The 17,430-nt window shown below is 44.0% G+C and overlaps 1 protein-coding gene across 1 annotated transcript; it reads right to left on the reverse strand.

Moving 5' to 3' along the window:
* Positions 1 to 10,957: 10,957 nt before the first annotated feature.
* LOC115585929 (prosaposin receptor GPR37-like) lies at positions 10,958 to 17,330 on the reverse strand. The gene is made up of 2 exons (XM_030424592.1): positions 15,926 to 17,330; positions 10,958 to 12,557 (listed from the first exon to the last, which is right to left on the reverse strand). Exons 1-2 carry the CDS (start codon positions 16,868 to 16,870, stop codon positions 11,727 to 11,729), a joined length of 1,776 nt encoding a protein of 591 aa, XP_030280452.1. The 5' UTR covers positions 16,871 to 17,330; the 3' UTR covers positions 10,958 to 11,726.
* Positions 17,331 to 17,430: the final 100 nt, after the last annotated feature.

Raw genomic sequence — 17,430 nt, forward strand, 5'->3', positions numbered from 1 at the left:
TCAGGTAACTGTAGGTGCATTTTACCTTCTAATGTCTTTGGGGCTCCTAAAGAAATGCATGAAATGAACAGTCAGAGCTGCACTGCAGCTTGTTGTCCTGCAGGGGGAGGCAAAGCTCTGTCCATCCACATTCCACACAATAATTGACTGATGGTTTCTCACTTCTAATGAGGACACTAATTAGTAACTGAGAAAAAATGCAATAACAGTGTGGAGAGAATATCCAAAAAATATTCAGCAGATTAAATGATGATTGGAATATCAATGGATGAAGCACAGGTGTAGAGCATCCAGTAGCTGATGCAACCCTGCAGAGACGCTGAATAACAAGCTGGCATATATAAAAGTGTAAATATGAAACTATTTGGAGCAGAATATGATGCTGTGTTCATGTGGGCAGTGTGGCACTGATCCTACTGACTGTGTTTCTGTTCTCGGCTGTCTGTCCTCGAGGCAGCAGGGTTTTCTTCTGTTTTTCAGTTCTGCTGTCAGAAACATTTTCCTCCTCCAGCGGCCTGCTGTGATCATCGTGTCTCTACTGCTGTTACTGATTTCACACTACAAAGATCTGAGGGAACCGGCGAGCTCTGCACCAACACAGTCTCGTCTCATTTCATTACAGCTCAGTTCTTAAAAAACATGTCGGCTCGCTCAAACAGGGACTGATACTGAAATTACACGGGTAAAGCCAGTGAGGGCTGCTGTGACTCACTGGACAGTTACATTAATGTGCTTTATTTCCAGTGTTAGATAAAAGATGGCTACCCAAATATAACATGTTAAAATATTACTTTGGTTATAGGGAAAGTATTTTTTTTTTTCATTTTCTAATGGGTTTCCTGGACAGAATTATGTAATTTGGTACAATAAAAGATCAAATAAAAAAAAACCTTATAATTCCTATAAGAAGATTCTTTTCAAGCCAGCAGCTGGGTAGCTTAGCTTAGCATAGTGACTGGAAACAAAGGAAAACAGCTAGCCTGGTTCTGTCTGAAGAGGGCACAAAAAAACACCGCCTACAAGCTCCAAGTAAAACTTAACGAGTTAATACAGAGTTCATTGTGAAATAAAAACACATTCGGTCGTGTCTGGAATGTGCAGCGCTCAGTCCTGAAACACGCTCGTTGTTGAGTTTTGTGAATGACTGAATTCCTGAATACAGTGAGATTTTATGTCACAACACATCATTTCACGTCCCCTCATCCATATTCAGGACTCGTCAGCATCAGCTGGTCTTTCAGAAGAGTCCAGTATGTGAGTGACAGAGCTGCTCTGGTGAACAGCCGGCCTGTTGTGTGGCGTATGAATATTTCATGTCCTGGATCTGCTCCTGGTTTCTGCTGCAACGTGCAGGTTTGTAGCTGAACGCATCTCGACAACAGACTGCTGTTGTGTTGCACAAGCAGATCAGCTAGTTTTGAGTGTAGTCTTGTAGTTGTGGTGTATGAACACATGTTTACAGTTTATATAAAAAGGTATATAAAGCCTCTTGTTGCACCAAAATATGCTGCAAGTAATCTGATAATTTGCCTCCAGTGTTGTCACTCAGTACCTAAATTGCAGATTACAGTAAGATTTACAGTATAATATCTCTGCTTCTGCTGAATCAATTTTGATTATTTGTTCTTAAAAAGTCCACACTGAGTCAAAAAGTGTTCATGGTCTCATCGGATAATTAGTAATTTAGTTAAGAATCCAAAATCAGAAAATTATGATCCACAAAAAACACTTTGTTTATCGTATCTTTGATTTCATGCTCAGATCAAAAACAGAGAATTAAAAGAAACTGGCAATGGTCGAAATTAAATTTTGATATTTAATTTCTCCAATTTGTGTGGAAGTTATTTACATTGGCTACATTAATTCATACAGTACGTCCGACTCATAAACTCTTCTGTTTACGGCACTTTATGAGCTGTAGCTTTGCGAGTAAACTCTTAGGATGTTCTCCTTTTAGGATTCCAAAAAACAAAGCATTATTTGTTTTTTTGCATTCATAAACAAATAACGATATAACAAATACGTTTTTTTACTTTTTCTAATTTTGGATTAATTGAAATGACAGGAGTGCAATGTAAGACCAGTGGACTGCTTTTTGAAACCTGGCACCACCGAGACACGTTGCAAGAAACAAGTTGCCAGAAAAACAGTTGTTTTCTTAGCGTACAGCGCACTCCTGGAGCTCTTGTGGTAGATGATGCTGCACTGTTTAATACAGCCATTTGTGCTGAAAAGGCCAAAAACAGGAAGTAAAAAGTGCAGAATGTGTGTGAGATCCTGCATGTTGACGTGTGTGTCTTTCGAGAAACACAAGTTGCATGACTGACATCAGTGGCGGATGAAAAAGCCTCCCGCACACTGTCCACTTCACTTGCAATTAGGTTTATTGACAACAATGTTTCGGTACTTAGAAAAAAGACATATCTTGATATATAATCTGATGAAAGTCTAATTCTGTCGGCCTCCGGTCTTCTCCTACGCACCTGTCGACCCTAAGGTGTGCAAAAGCTGCACTCTAAAAGTCGAAGATGTAAAAAACAAACTTTATGCAAACTGTCAGCAGGTGGATCTGAAGATGTTAGATAAAGTAAAGTCTTAAAACTTAAAATCATAATTAGTTCAACAGTTGTCATGCGCATCACCGCCTTGTAGAAGTGCAGCTATTAGCTTCCCAGTCAAACTGCTTCTCAGATGGAGTTTGAGCTCATGGTGACCCAACGGGCGAGGTCAGGTGGGGTCACCAAAATCCTCGCAGAGGGCAGAGAGCCGTCCCAACAGCTGATCGCTGCCTGAACCACAGCCTCTCCCTGGTGGAGCTGTCGCCCTCCGTGCTCTGGCAGCCTGGTCCAGCCCGGCCCAGTCTTGGCCCTGCCGTCCTCCTGCCTGTATAATCTGCTCTGTCAGATGGAAGCTGTCGTCCGGGGGGGAATAAGAGCTTTATTGTCCTGGTTCTTCTCCTTTGTTGGGGATTGCAGCAACATTTCTAGGTCACCGGCTGTGACTGAACGCCCCGCTGCCCAAACTGATTCTTCACTGAGGGAATTCTCCCCCTCCTTTCACCCCACTCCCCATATTTCAGCCAGTATGTCAGAGGGGGGAACACAATTAGAAAATGCTCCCAGCAACAACAGCCGCGCTGCGATCTGTCAAATGATTCTAGCTTCTGTTTTCAGTCGGAGAAGATACATTATGGATGCCGACTCAAACTGTTAGTCAAAAGGCTCTTTCATGGCAGTAATTGGGCGGAAGAGCTCTCAGATCCTTTCTCTATTCATATTTCTCCTCATAATTATCGTTAACCTTTCACCGTGATCTCCCTCAGAGGGGTTAAGCACACATTAATGTTCTCGCCTGAGGTTTGGATGATGTAATCTGAGGCTGTGCTTAATCGCAGATGATTTTTTTTTTTTTAGAAAGCATACTGTATGAGCATCTAACTTAACAATCTTGACACACTAATGTATAAAAATGTTTTGAGATTAAAACTCTACAACTCTATCAACATGCTGCATCTCATTTGTTTTGTGCATAAAAAGCCAAAGTTTGCGTTTAATATTTCATTTTTGGAAGTCACTGGTATCCATCAACACAGTTCAGCACTTCAACATTCCATAAAACGGCGGATGGTTGTTTTCAATCCATATTTGAACACAAAAAAAATAAAAAATAAAATATACAACATGTTAATCAATGAGCTTGAGAGGTTGATTCTGACTTTAGTGATCTTCAGGTTTTGTTTCTAGCACCACTGAGGTTCACATTTGTGCTTTTTTTTAAGTTAAATATCTCAAAAACTATCAGATAGATTGCCCTGATAATTGCTGTGGTCCATGTTTGTCTCAGGATGAACGGTATTAAATTGGAAGCCAGCAACATTTCATCATCAGGTCGAAGGTTTCCCTTATTATGTCACCAATTGACACAAACCACCTACCCGTTTAATGTTTAAGCACCGTGATGTTAGCGTAGCCTCAGAACTGCTAGCACGGCATTCTTGTCACTCTCACATCTCCTGCATACACTTCCTGTTTTCCTTCGCTGTTCATGCTTTTAACTTTTTTCAATCACATTAAAGGGATAGTTTGGGTTTTTTGAAGTGGGGTCATATAAAGTACATATCTATAGTCGATCTGTTTCCTACCGTAATCACTGCTCAGCGCAGCCTCAGTTTGGAGAAGTAGAGAGCCGCTCCAGCCCAGACGCTCAGCTTTGTACTGCAGAGTCCAGCAAAAAAGCTAAATTAAGCACCTAAAACAACTCACCTAAAAAAATCTATATCAGGTCAAGTGTACGTTGTATAGGTAAAATTCACACCGCTTTACATCGCAGTCAGACCGCGCTTTCTTTTGGCACTACATTTTCTCAACCACAGAACCTCTGTATCCCTACGCATGAGCGCTAATGTGGAAGGATACGGAGAGTTAAGTTTCGTTTTTATCGAAAGTAAACCTCTCGTCCAGCCGCCTCTCGCAGATCAGCTGTTGCCCAGTTACGCTAATGCGTAGGGATACGGAGGTTCTGTGGTTGAGAAAATGTAGTGCCAAAAGAAAGCGCGGTCTGACAGCGATGTAAAGCGGTGTGAATTTTACCTATACAACGTACACTTGAACTGATGTAAATTTTTTTAGGTGAGTCTTGTTTTAGGTGGTTAATTTCGCTTTTTTGCTGAACCCCGTTCACTGCAGTACAAAGCTGAGCGTCTGGGCTGGAGCGGCTCTCTACTTCTCCAAACTGAGGCTGCGCTGATCGGTGATTACGGTAGGAAACAGATCGACTATAGATATGTACTTTATATGACCCCACTTAAAAAAAAAAAAACTATCGTTTAACTTTAAAGTCACTAAATCACCATTGAACACTCTGCAACAGAAGTGGGTCGTATTAATGCCACTCAGCAGTGTTTATGTAGCCCTATAAGGACTGTGCGTATCGTCTCTTTAGTGGCTCACTTCCTGTTTGTGTTTCACATTTTTCAGACCGTTTGCTGTCAGAGGCTGCCTGCAGTTTCTCTTCTTTGTCATTTCTGGATGCAAGACTCGGCGGCAGACTGCGAGGAGGTGGCACTTCAGTCTGCAGAGTTTCAGTTTGTTACGGGAGGAAACAGATTGGATGTGAAGAGTTTGTGGAGGAGGCTACAGCGGACGCCTGGGAGGATTTTAAACTTTTTTAGAGCAAGTCAGATCACTGCAGCTTTCTGACAGCAGCTGCAGTCTGCCTCCATTAATAGTCTTCACCCGGGGGCATGGAGGGTGCTGCAGAGTCGGGGCTGGTTAACAGCAGAAACACTGTCACACTGCAGAGGAGACGGGAGAAGAAGTGGGTCTGCAGTCAAGAGTTGTCTCTTTTTTTAGTCTGACAACAAAAGGGAACAAGGATAGCGTTGTTAGCTTATCAGCCCAACATTTTGTTTGAGAGAAGACAGACAACTTTTGGTCAGATAGCCAAGTCAAAACGTGCTGTGGATGATCACTGAAGGAAATCTGTACCTTCATATTTATCAGCTGCAGTGATTTCTGTCTGTATTTACTACTAACACCTTGTTAACTGACTGTAGAGACAATTAAGCGCTACATTCATAGAGCAATCCGAAAGCAACTGAATGGGTCGATTACCAGCAATTGCAAAGCAAAATAATTGCAGCGTACCAGACCTTCATCAATCCTTTGCTGTGTGGTTGGGTCTGTGGGAATACTGGAAGAAAACTGGCTATAAATACAGCCCAAATACACATGAATATAAATAGAAAATATATACAGATGGGGAATCACAATGCTCGCCAATTAAATGAAATGGGGGGAAAAAGCTGATGGTGTATAGAGGGGCTTGGATATCACAACACAAGGGTGCCTTCAAGGCTGGATTGGCTGTGAGGGGAAATACTGCAAGCTGCTCTCATTCATCAATTAGGAGCCCGTCTCACCACCCTGCACACAGTTGATCTGCATCCAATGCAATCAGACCAAGAGTTTGAAACTAAGTTAAAAGAATAAGATAGCAAGTACCACATAATGGGACTGCTACAAGTTCACTAAAACTACTAAATAACTCACCATTAACTTCTGGATTCACATTGGACACAAACAGTAGCCACCTGAATTAAAGTCCTGGGCTTTTTTCGAACTAAACCATTCATCCCTGACCTCCTCTCTCCACACACTTTTCAATCTTTACACTTTTTCTCTTCACTTTCTGCAGCTGTTACAGTCCTACAACCACTAGAGGTCGCCATCTAAAAAAGAAACTTAAATACGGGTCGTGATAAGCTGTTTTCAAAGTCGACCTACAAGGCGGTTTAAGCAAAAAGGCACTTTCATTAATGTTGGGGAAAGCTAAATGTTAAAATTCACTTTGTGTTTCATTTTTAAAGGCAACGTTATTTATTGTCTGTGTCAAACCAAACGACAATCTTTCTCAAAACTCAAACTGCTGAACGTGAACGGTTAGTAACTGTCAACACCACCAGCAGATGGTGTCTTGCAAAATTGCATTATTTTAATGAAAAACAAATGTTACTTGCTAGATTCGTAAACAAACATTACTTAATTTTCTCACAAGAAAACATAATCCAGTCCTCACCAGATTTCCTTCAAAATGAATAAATGTGGAACTTCTATGTCTTGTTTGGTTGGCTGATTTAATGGAACTGAACTTTAGCACAAGATACAGCAGTGCTCAAGATGGCCTTCTTTCTTAAGTTCAGCCAAGTGATCACGGCATACTGTTAATTGTTGCTCACCAAGAGAGTGACAGGTTACATTTGGTCAATACTGGTGCTGGTGCTGTATCATAGGCAACCAGACTTGTTTCAGTTTCTTGAAGACGTTTCACTTCTCATCCAAGAAGCTTCTCCAACTGGAGGGGAGTCGCAGGGTTTTAAACCCTGTGTGGTTGTTGGGGCCACTCCTTCACATGAGTTGCTAGGGCTAGGTGAGCCCAGGTGTGAATGGCTGTTAAAGGTGTCATCACCTGTTTTTTTACATATCCAGTCCCTCTTGGATCGCTTTGGATCAATTCTTAAAACTTATTAGGAAATTAAAAAAAAAAAAATCAAACATACAGCTTGTTCTGACACTTTTTCATACCGCGACTTTCTCACGCGAGATTATGCGCGAGGTTTTGACCGGTCCGGATGTGCATTGTATTAATATGTAATGAGGCGCGCGTTGATTGGCCGCAGGAAGGACAGAGCCGGAATGGGGGGCGAGCCTGCATGCACACACAGACTCCAAAACATAAACAGCCCCCTGTCATGGCGCACACACTAAATGACGAACCTTACGGAATTCAGGCATTTATGTACGAGCCGGAGTCGGAACCTGAATGGGAGAGTGAAGAGGCAGAGACGGTGGAAGAGACACGTTTACAGCAGGATGTCTCTGAATGGTAAATTCTTTTTTTTTCCTTCTTACTTTTCACACTCGTGTTTTACATGTAAGACCTGAGTTTTAATGCTGGCGGTCACGATGTATGGCGTGAAAATGACAGAGAAATAAGCAGATTCGGCGTGCTCACTCTGGCTGAGGACGGCTGTGAGCCGATGCTTATACAAGTAGCCTCCTGTGGTAACGTCACCACAGGAGCAGAGTCAAAATCTCGTGCTTTAGGAACGCGCACTACTGTGCGCTATTCCTGTTCGGAAAAAGAGCCAAAGCGAAAAAAAAAAGCCACTTTTAAACTCCAGCTTTTCAGGCAAGTTTCAACAGAGGTCCAACACCAATATGCATGATTTAACGAGAGAAATTGTGATTTCCGGGTGATGACTCCTTTAAGCTGTCGGTGGAGGGAACTTACCTCCACAGACATTACCATGAGCTGGATGACTGAAAACCTCATCAACACTTGGCCAATAAAATAAATGACAGAATTCACTGCAGACCGTTGTTTTTTGACCACAAAAATACAGGCAACGGAGTGTATATTTAACCAGGAAAGGGCCCCCAAGACTGAAAATGAATTTTACACAAAAGTGGACTCAATCATTATACGACCAACTGCTGCCAATCCACTCATATATTGTCCAAAATGTGAGTAATAACATAAACACACACAAATATAAAGATGTCTGCTTATTTTATGGCTGTTTTGATGTTTCGAGCAGCAAAAAGTTATCTGAACCTGCACCATCCAGGGCGAGTGGTCCGGTTGCCGAGGAAGCCTGGCTCCTGTCCACCAATCAGGGCCGGAGATCCCGGCCCTCCCAGGACGTCTGTCTCATTCCAGAACACAGTCCTGAGAGCAGTTAGGAGAAGGTCAGTGAGCAGCCTGTTCAGCAGCACAGCCTCAGTGTACCCGTTGCCCCATTGTCTCTGAATGAATGGGGATGTCTAATTACTGGAGCAGCGACGGGGCCGGCCAGCCTCGTCTACAAAAGACTCCAACATGCAAGTTTGGTGCCAGAGAACAAATCAAAGCTAAACGGGTGATTAGAGAAGAATGTGGTTTACATACAATGACTCCCCTTTTGGTGATTTAGGGATGAACTCAATTAGGCAAGAATGTTAGGTCATTATCCAAGAACATGAACGCTGCAACTGCAAATTCAATTTTAGATCATATTCTCTTGAATGACGGGGGAAGGCAAGTGTCAAAGATCTTTAAGAAAATAAAAAACATGTCCAAACTCTTTGAATAGTGCCACTCAAACTGGAGAGACCATGAAGCGTTCAGCTGAGAGAGAGTGATCCACATTTCTGACAGCAGCATGATGAAACATATTCCCTCGCAACATGTCTTTACAGATCTAATTGCAGAAATATTTAATGTTCAAGCGTCACATGTTGCCTGCATTCAGGATTGGGAATTTTCTCTCAGGTTCCTGCTGGGAGCCACACAGAATGCCTAGTTATCTGTCCAGATCAATGTAAAGGCACAATATTTCAGGCTTAGATTGTTTTTATGAGCGAACAACAGAATTTCTAGGGAAGCTGTGCTCCAGACAGAGGTGGCAAAAGTCCACCGGTGTTTACTCAAGTGGAAGAACTGATTCAACTTATTTACTCTGGTAAACCTGCACACATCAGTGGTGTAAACATCATGTCAGTCTAAACATCAACGCCAATAGACGACACAGCATCGCGCGAAATTCACACCGCACACAGCGAACAGACACAAATTCACGTCGAATCTCCTCTCATCACCGACTTTGATAATTTGGTATTCCAGTCATGTCAAAAGATAGTTTCGCGTTACAGACAATGTTCCTATTACATTCTGGATAATTGATTAGTGCTTTCATGCATTATTGCCATGTAACATGCTATATGAGAGCATGCTACTATGATACCTGTAACACGCATATTAACATAAATGTGCAAAAAAATATGCAAGCTAACATAACTTACATTGTCAGGACAATCTTATATAACTATTTTATTCTTGCTCTGGAGCCGATCCATAATGTGGAAACATGAGGTGAGACAGAGTACATCCTGGAGAGGTGGACAGTCAGTTACTCAACATGCTAAATGTTATATGCTAAGGTCAGGGGTCAACTTCCTACAATATTTAGCATATGCCAACTTTTGAATTATACCTTGTCAGCACCTATGATGCTTCATGTTGCGGGCTCAGTGTGTGTTAAACTGTTTGGTAAGATTCACACTGGTAACATTTAAAAGTAGAGCTGAAAGAATCTGCACCAGGAACTTGATCGAGTTGTTGACCAGGATGTGTTCTTTAGAGGCCAGACTGGACCGGATCAGACCAGAAACCATCAGCGACAACTTCTTTCAGTATAAATGAGCCTCGACACTCCGTCTGTGGTACTGTAGCACTGTTCACTGTGGCGGCCAGCTGAGAGGCAGATTCCCTCCGTCGTCATGACGATGGGAGGCGAGGACAATGGCGCGCTGTGTCCTCCCCGGCTGGGGCGGGGACGATGATGACGAAATGATGGCGAGAGAAAAAATAACAGCTGAGATTCTGTGCTGAGCCTGACACAGCAAATTATAATGGAATCAAAGGAGAAGTCAGTTTGTGTTTTGAAGGTTTTGTCATTTGAGCAAATGGAACTATTTAAAATAAATGATCCTCTTGCATCGACTCTTCAAGCTGTCTGCGTTCTGTCCATGCCTGAAGACGGTCCTGTTGTTTGTTGTACTGACTGTATCTCTGAGGAGACGAGGACACGTTGTGTTCAGTCTGAACTGTACAAACAATAGTGACTGTGTGCTCTGGATAAACAGTCTGCACATCATCTCTTTTTCTTCTAACAATGATCATACTGACAACTTCAATTACACATTTTAAGCCCCACTAATGGTTAGACTTTAAATAACCTCATCATCAGTTTATCCTTTGTGCTGTCCAACACACTCCCACAGCAGCTGTAAGAAACAGCCTCCAGGGAACCATAGCAAGGTTTTATACTGTTAGCACCTCCGGAAACATTGTGATCTGAGGAGCTGATGGATGTAAAAGTCCCATTCATTTTCCCTGACAGTTCTACATTGCTTACTCCTGTGGCTTGGATTGAATGAAATGTGAATAAAAGATTGATGTGTGTTCAAAACTGTCTACTTCTTCTGTGAACAGAAAACCTTAAGAGGATAAATTAAGTCCAGCTGTTCATCTGCAAGAAATATAAGTAAGAAACATTCAGTGCTGACAGTGGTGGATGCTCTCTGCGTGACACAATACAGAAGTTCCGGGTCATTTTATATCTTAGAAGTTAAGCTTTTTCAGCTTTGTGCACCACTGAGCAGCTCGCATAGGACTCCACCTCCACCTCCAAAGCCCTATCGATAAAGTTTCCCTATACGTCAGTATACATATCGGGAAACTTTCGCGATAGCACAAACTTTTGCACAAACCGTTTGATTCCACTGTAGCAAATAAAGGTTTAAGTGCTTTTCCGACATGAAAAAAAAAACAGTCCTGGTTTCATTCCTGCTTTCCTGCACTGTGAAGGCATACAGAGCTGCCACTGAACAAACAAATCATCAGTCTAGATGCAAAATAGGTTCAAAATATCATTTTAAAATACTTTTTAATTAAAGTGACATCTTTCTTGTGGCTAATAAAAAACAAAACAATAACTCTGTCGTTACATTTGTGTACTGAGCGGTGTGCAGTTTGTCTGCTATCAAACACACAGTGAAGAGAAACACACTCACACAGCTGGAACTGATTCGCCAGAACATCTGCAGCAAACACAACAACAACAGCATCAACAGCCATTTTCAAATATATTACTGTACATCCCCATAACTCACTCACACGAAGAAACAAAACATCCAAAAAATGAACCTACCAGAGCTGACAGCAGCCGTGGTTGGTGATTACTGTGTTTGTGCCAATTTTAGGTAACACTTTATTTTAAGGGTCTTCCCTTTAATTAACACTTTGTCAAGATGTTGAACAAAATTCTTTTTCATTACTTGTGTTGTTGGACTACATCATAATCAGGAGAAGTTCAAGGTCCATGTCGGCTCTCATCTTCTGTGAAATACACTGACGATGAATGAAAAGTAATACTGAGTGCACGATCAGTAAAAATACTGGTGAGTTAATTTAAAAGAGCTAAACATATAAATGCTATTAACTAAGACTGACTGTGTTCTTTTTTATATAAATCCTGTAAACAGTGAACTGACAAGTCAGTCAAGACAAACGTGTTCAACAGTTTGGAGTCGATTCCAACTCAGGAAGTTACAGCCTGATATGTCAACGCGTCCATCGATCAAATGACCCAGAAGAAGCTCAGCCAACACTGTTGACCTTTGACCTCAGCAGTGCGTCCCCACAGACGTGTAAGCGGCTGAGGTGGACGCCTCCCTGCGGATGGTGCCGAACGGCGACAGCTCCAGCTCTGTGGTGGTGCACTCGTCGCCATCACTGGCAATGGTGGCAGGGGAGCGGGGTGGGCCGCACTCCTCGCAGCAGCAGCAGCAACAGTCCAGGAAAGCTCTGGTGAACGGCTGGCACAGACAGAACAGCAGCACCGGCGTCACCGCAGACTTACAGAACAGCAGCAGCTGGCTGACCAGGTGCAGGATGTCCAGGGTTCTCCTGGGAATGCCGGCTGCCATGTACACGCTGATGATGTTGCAGATGTTCTCTGGAATTATGCAGAAGCCATAGAGGATGGCCAACGCCACCACGGCGCAGTTCATCTGGCTCTCCAGCTGGATCTGCTTCTTGCTGCTGCGCACGCAGGTCCGCTCTGCATGCCGGATCTTGCGGGCCGTGACCAGTGAGCTGCAAATGGTGAACAGCGTTGGCAGGCAGAAGTAGCAGCCGAAGTACCACCAGAGACGGGCACCATCGTAGGTGAGTCCCAGGACATAGAGCGTGTCCGGGAGGTCGGTGGAGATCCGGACCACACAGCGCTCGCATGGCGTTACGTCGGGCGGGTCGCCGTCCTCTGTGACCAGCTGTCGGATCAGCAGCTCGGGCAGCGCCAGCAGCAGAGCGCCCACCCAGATGACGGCGAGCTTGGCCGTGGTGGATGCCCAGTTCTCGATCATCTCGTAGTACATCTGCACGTTGGTGGCGGCACGGAAACGATCGATGCACAGAGCGCACAGCGTGAAGGTCGTGACCCCGAGAGACGCCACCTGGAAGAGAGACGGAATGTCAGGTTAAACACTGCTGACAGGAAACTTAAAAAACATGTGTGTGTGTGTTTTGGATAGTTAGAGGTTGCTGAAGGATTTGAGTCCCCTCTTGGCAATTCCTTTAAAAAAAATAAAGTACACATTTTAAGTAATATTATGGTAAAAGACCTTAAAAGAAGCTTTTCTATTCTGTTTTTGCTTTTTCAAAATGACAGGAAACAGAGGTCCCTTCTTAGACAGTGGAGAGACTTAGTGCCCTGTTGGTAATATTGACGTGTATGTGTGTGTGTGTGTGTGTGTGTGTGTGTGTGTGTGTGTGTTGGGGGTCGGACTGTCACAGCAGTTTAAATCCTCTTTCTGTTCTGTGATTACATTTCATTAAACAGTTCACAGTTTTTCATTTCTCTCTGGCTCTGTTAATGTCAACCTCAGTTTTTCCTTGCCAATAAAGCTTCATTTGAATTTGAATGAACTACCGGCGAAGAAGTTAAAAAACTGTTATTTCACTTATTGACTCTTGAAATTTTTATCAATTTGGATGTTAATGTCTCCACTTGAGACTTAAAACGTATATGTATAAATTTAACTATCAAGAATAATTAGAAGTCAAATGTGAAAAAAGGACGATGGTTGGAGACATCAGTAAATATCAGTGAAGTCATATAGGTCATCATCTCAAACAAAGAGCCCTGCTGCTGTTAAGAGGATTAAACTCAATAAATACAAGCTTTTGTTTTTCTGATTTAACAGATTTTACACACACGATAACCTGCCGCTAATATTTAAATTTCAAAAGTACAGATACAGTATTAGAGTACAGGCTCTGACATGTACTCAGAGTATCAGAGTATAAAGTCTCCCTCTGAAGGACATTTGTGCTCAAAGCTATCTGAAGCTCACGTCATATTAATATAATTCAAAGACTATCAAAGTTAAAGGTAGAATCAGTAGGATTTGTCCCAGCTGTTCCTGAACGCACCACAAAGACAGTTGATTGTTGAGTCTCATTCCCAGGACGTTAAATAGTCACATGTTGGGTTGGTAAAGCGTCCCGAGCAGCAACAAAGAGAGAAAATCAGAAACTCTCTGCGGATACGAGACACTAACACGCCTTTTCTCCACATTCCAGTCTCCCTCTCTGTCTGTTTATGGCTTCTTATGTCTTTGTCTCGTCTGAAATCAGTCTGGTGATGTTGGGATGGTGTTGGCAATGACGCCAAATAAAGATAACCCATAATTCACATCAAATGCATCAAACTAAAGTAACAAGCCTGTTTTGAAAATGTGAGGAGGAGAAAGTTCAGATATTTGTGTTCAGATGTAGAGAGATGGAGTCAAACATTGTCAGAGAAATAAATACTTGTGTAAAGATACCTGAAAAATCTGTAGTTACTCCTCACTTCTGACAATGCTTCCTCTTGTGATTTGATTATCGATACACTGGCAGCAAATATTGATATTCTTGCAGGTTACATGCAGGTATTAAAAACAGATTCCCCTGATCAATTAGACTTCATGGAATCACAACTTCATGACTCCTTGTGGTTTAAACTCTCGCAATAGTTCAGTGAGCAGTAGTTGCATCCTTCCTTCAAACATTTTAACTCCAGAGCTTTTCTGCTTTCTGACTCTTCAGACTTTTGTCAGTTTATGGATCTTTTATTTTGGAGGGATGGCACATGTAGACACGCAGCAGTCAGCGTGTGTTGAAGAGGCACCAAGATAGACTCATTTCTAACTATTGTTGCTTTATTTTGTTCGATCGACTGTCGCAGGATCACATCGTTGGCAACTCATCGTGAATTGTATCGTATTGTGAGTTACTCCGTGACTCCGAGGACGTCATGTTGGGCTCAACGTCAACATTTTACACAATTTCCTGATATTTTACAGACCAAACAACCGATGGATTAATTGAGAATGCAATCGACAGACAAATCGACAGAGAGAATAACAGTACATCAGTAACAGCCCTAAATCCATCTAGAACTAATCCTCAAACCTCCTTGTTTTCGCTGATGAAGTCTGATCAGAGGGGGGTCGTCCTTCCCTAATCTCAGTCTGAGAGACTCTTCATTAATCCAGATCTCCCCTCTGATTGGACAGCAGGAGGTCACGTGTGCGGCAGGTGTTGTCTTGTTTACTGTGGCCTGATGTGACACGGATCAGATTAAAGAGTCTTCACATGAGGCGACATTAAACCTGAATTAAATCCCGACTGCAGTCTGGAGCCACCGTCCACCTAATTCTGCTCAGGACGGGAAGACGTGTCAGGTCAAAACCGAGATCCGTGTCCTGTAAAGTTTGTCAGTTTAAAAGGAACTGAAATCATCTGGTTCTGACGTTCAGAACAGATTGACGACTGATGTTAACCAGTTATCATCCAGAGTCTTTTCCAGCACAAAGTTCTTATTCGTGGCCGAGTTGTGTTGTGTGATCAGTCACATGAAGGGGAGTGTGGTTCCTAAAAAGTCCCTCAGGAGCTTCACACTGTGTTCTGTGTAACTTTTGAAGTGATTAAAAAAAAACCCAAACAGAATAGAGACTTTAGTGTTTCACCTCCATGACTCACATGAAGAAGAGATCTCTTCAGGGACTGCACAGAAACGATTTAGGCTTTCAGGCTACGTGAGCCCAGAGGTCCCAAACTGATTTGAAAAGACGCTTTTTACACGGTCGAGCTCGTGGACCCACTTCAGACGGGGTGCATGATCACGGTTAACTTCAGAGACCATTTTATGTTGTTATTGTTTTGTTTTTTAACGTTTTAAATCAAGTTCCAGTCTACTTTGGATGTTGCTGCAACGTTGTTTTGCTGGGAAGCTGCAGAAATGTTTTGTGGACCTTGAAACTTCACCTGACTTTTCATCAATATGAGGAGGCAGATGATAATGAGAGTTTTGGGGGTTTTAGTACAAAACTTCATCTTTGTGTTCCTTTTTTCCACCACTGTCCAGTACTTGGAAAAAGACTGGAAGATCTGATAAACTCAGACAGATGAAGTCTCACATTAGTCTCAGATAGACTTTGGAATATGAAGATGTTGTGCCCTGGCACTTACAGACACATGAAGAAGTCTCCAAGTCTGTAAATGATTACAGACTTGGAAAAATGTGAACTTTCCCTTTAATTCAAGCTGTTGCGTGTATATAACTGGTGTGTGGGTCAAATAACTGTGCTGGTGTGTGCAGAGTCACATTGCTCGTCACAGTAAAACCTGTCACAGATGTGGGGAAACTTTGGGTCTGCCTGCAAAATGAAGTCATGCGTGATCATCATCCTGCCCTCACCTGTCAACTGACATGTAATTCATGAGCACCATCATCAGCAACAACCACCGCACCCTCCTCCCCTCCTCCCCCTCTCACCTCCAGGTACGGGATGATCCTGCACGAGAACTCCCCCAGCAGCCAGTTCTTGGTGAGCTCGTGAAACACCACGAGCGGCAGGCAGAAGAAGATGATGACGAAATCCCAGAGCGCGAGGTTGGCCAGCAGCGAGTTGGAGATGCTCCTCATGTAGTAGTTGTGACACACGATGCACATAACCGACACGTTCCCGATGATCCCGACGCTGAAGATGAGGGCGGCGATGATCATCACCGCGTACGCGCCGTACGACTCCGCGGTGACCGGATAGAACGGGTTCTTCACCTGCTTCCGTCTGGTCCGCGTGTTCACCGGCACGAACGGCGTGGTGTCGGGGAAGTCCGGCACAGAGTACTCCTCCTCGTAGTCACTGGTGTTGAGTCCGAACGGGGGTTCGGCCTCTTGTTCCTGCGCCATGGCGGCGGGCAGAGCTTCCCACGCGGCTCCGTCCTGCAGCGGCTCGCTCCGCTTCTTCCGGCCCGGTTTTGCGCTCCGTCTCTGCCGCCGGTGGTGTCCGCTCCTCCCGAGGCTACAGGGGCGTCCATGCGGGGTTTGTGTAAGCACTTCCCCCGGAATGCATCCACCCCTCCGCGGCTCTCCAGCCTTGTTAACATCCGTGCGTAAAGCCTCGTCTCCGGGTACAGGTCGGATGCGCCGCGCTCCATTTTGCGCATCGTTTTTACGCACAGTGCGCCGAGGTGCCAGAGTCCCCAGACGCTCAGGGGCCGACGGGTTTACAGTATCCAGCCAAGAGGCCTGCGCCTGCGTCCCACCATTGTCCTCCCCGCTGACTGTGCGCCATCTCCGGCTCTGCGCATTCCTATCAGCGGCGGTGGATTCATAATGAGGGCTGAAAGTCGTCTTTGTTTTCCAGTGGAACTGACTCGCGACGGCCTCGCTGCAGAGCCACAAACACAGTAACCTCGAGAATGGAAGCAGCAGCATCGTGTGGTTCTGTCTAACCCGTCAGATAAAACTGATGTGTGATCCGAAATGATCGATCCATCTCTGGTTTCTGATAATCGGCCCAAAAAAAGAGAGAACAATTTAAAAATATTGACTTAAAACCAACACAAAAGATCAGTTTTCCTTCATCTTTGCGCGTAAACAGCGTTCAAAAAGTCTTCGGTTGTATGTAAGAAAGGCACCTGTCAGGTTTGGGTGCGTCCCGGAGCGACTCCAGTCAGGAGGCATCCCCAAAGAGATCCAGAACAGAGCGGGGAAAAAGTCCTCAAAGTGGGCTCAAAAAAGGGGAGCAAAGCGTCCAGATCCTCCGCAGCTGAGGGTGGAGGTGTGGGGGAGAGTTTTTTAAAGGTCTACCTCCGTCACATGAACTCTCAGCGCGCACAGCCGCTCCGGAGCGTCAGGGGAGGACGCGGTGAAATGCGGCTGGTGGAGACACCGAGCCCCGACTGAGAGACAGAAGAGGACCCGAGAGAAGGAGGAGGAGGAGGAGGAGGACACGAGGGAGGGGTGAGGAGGAGGAGGAGGAGGAGGAGGAGGAG

The sequence above is a fragment of the Sparus aurata genome, chromosome 8 (assembly GCF_900880675.1).
Source record: "Sparus aurata chromosome 8, fSpaAur1.1, whole genome shotgun sequence".
NCBI classification, from domain to species: Eukaryota; Metazoa; Chordata; class Actinopteri; order Spariformes; family Sparidae; genus Sparus; species Sparus aurata.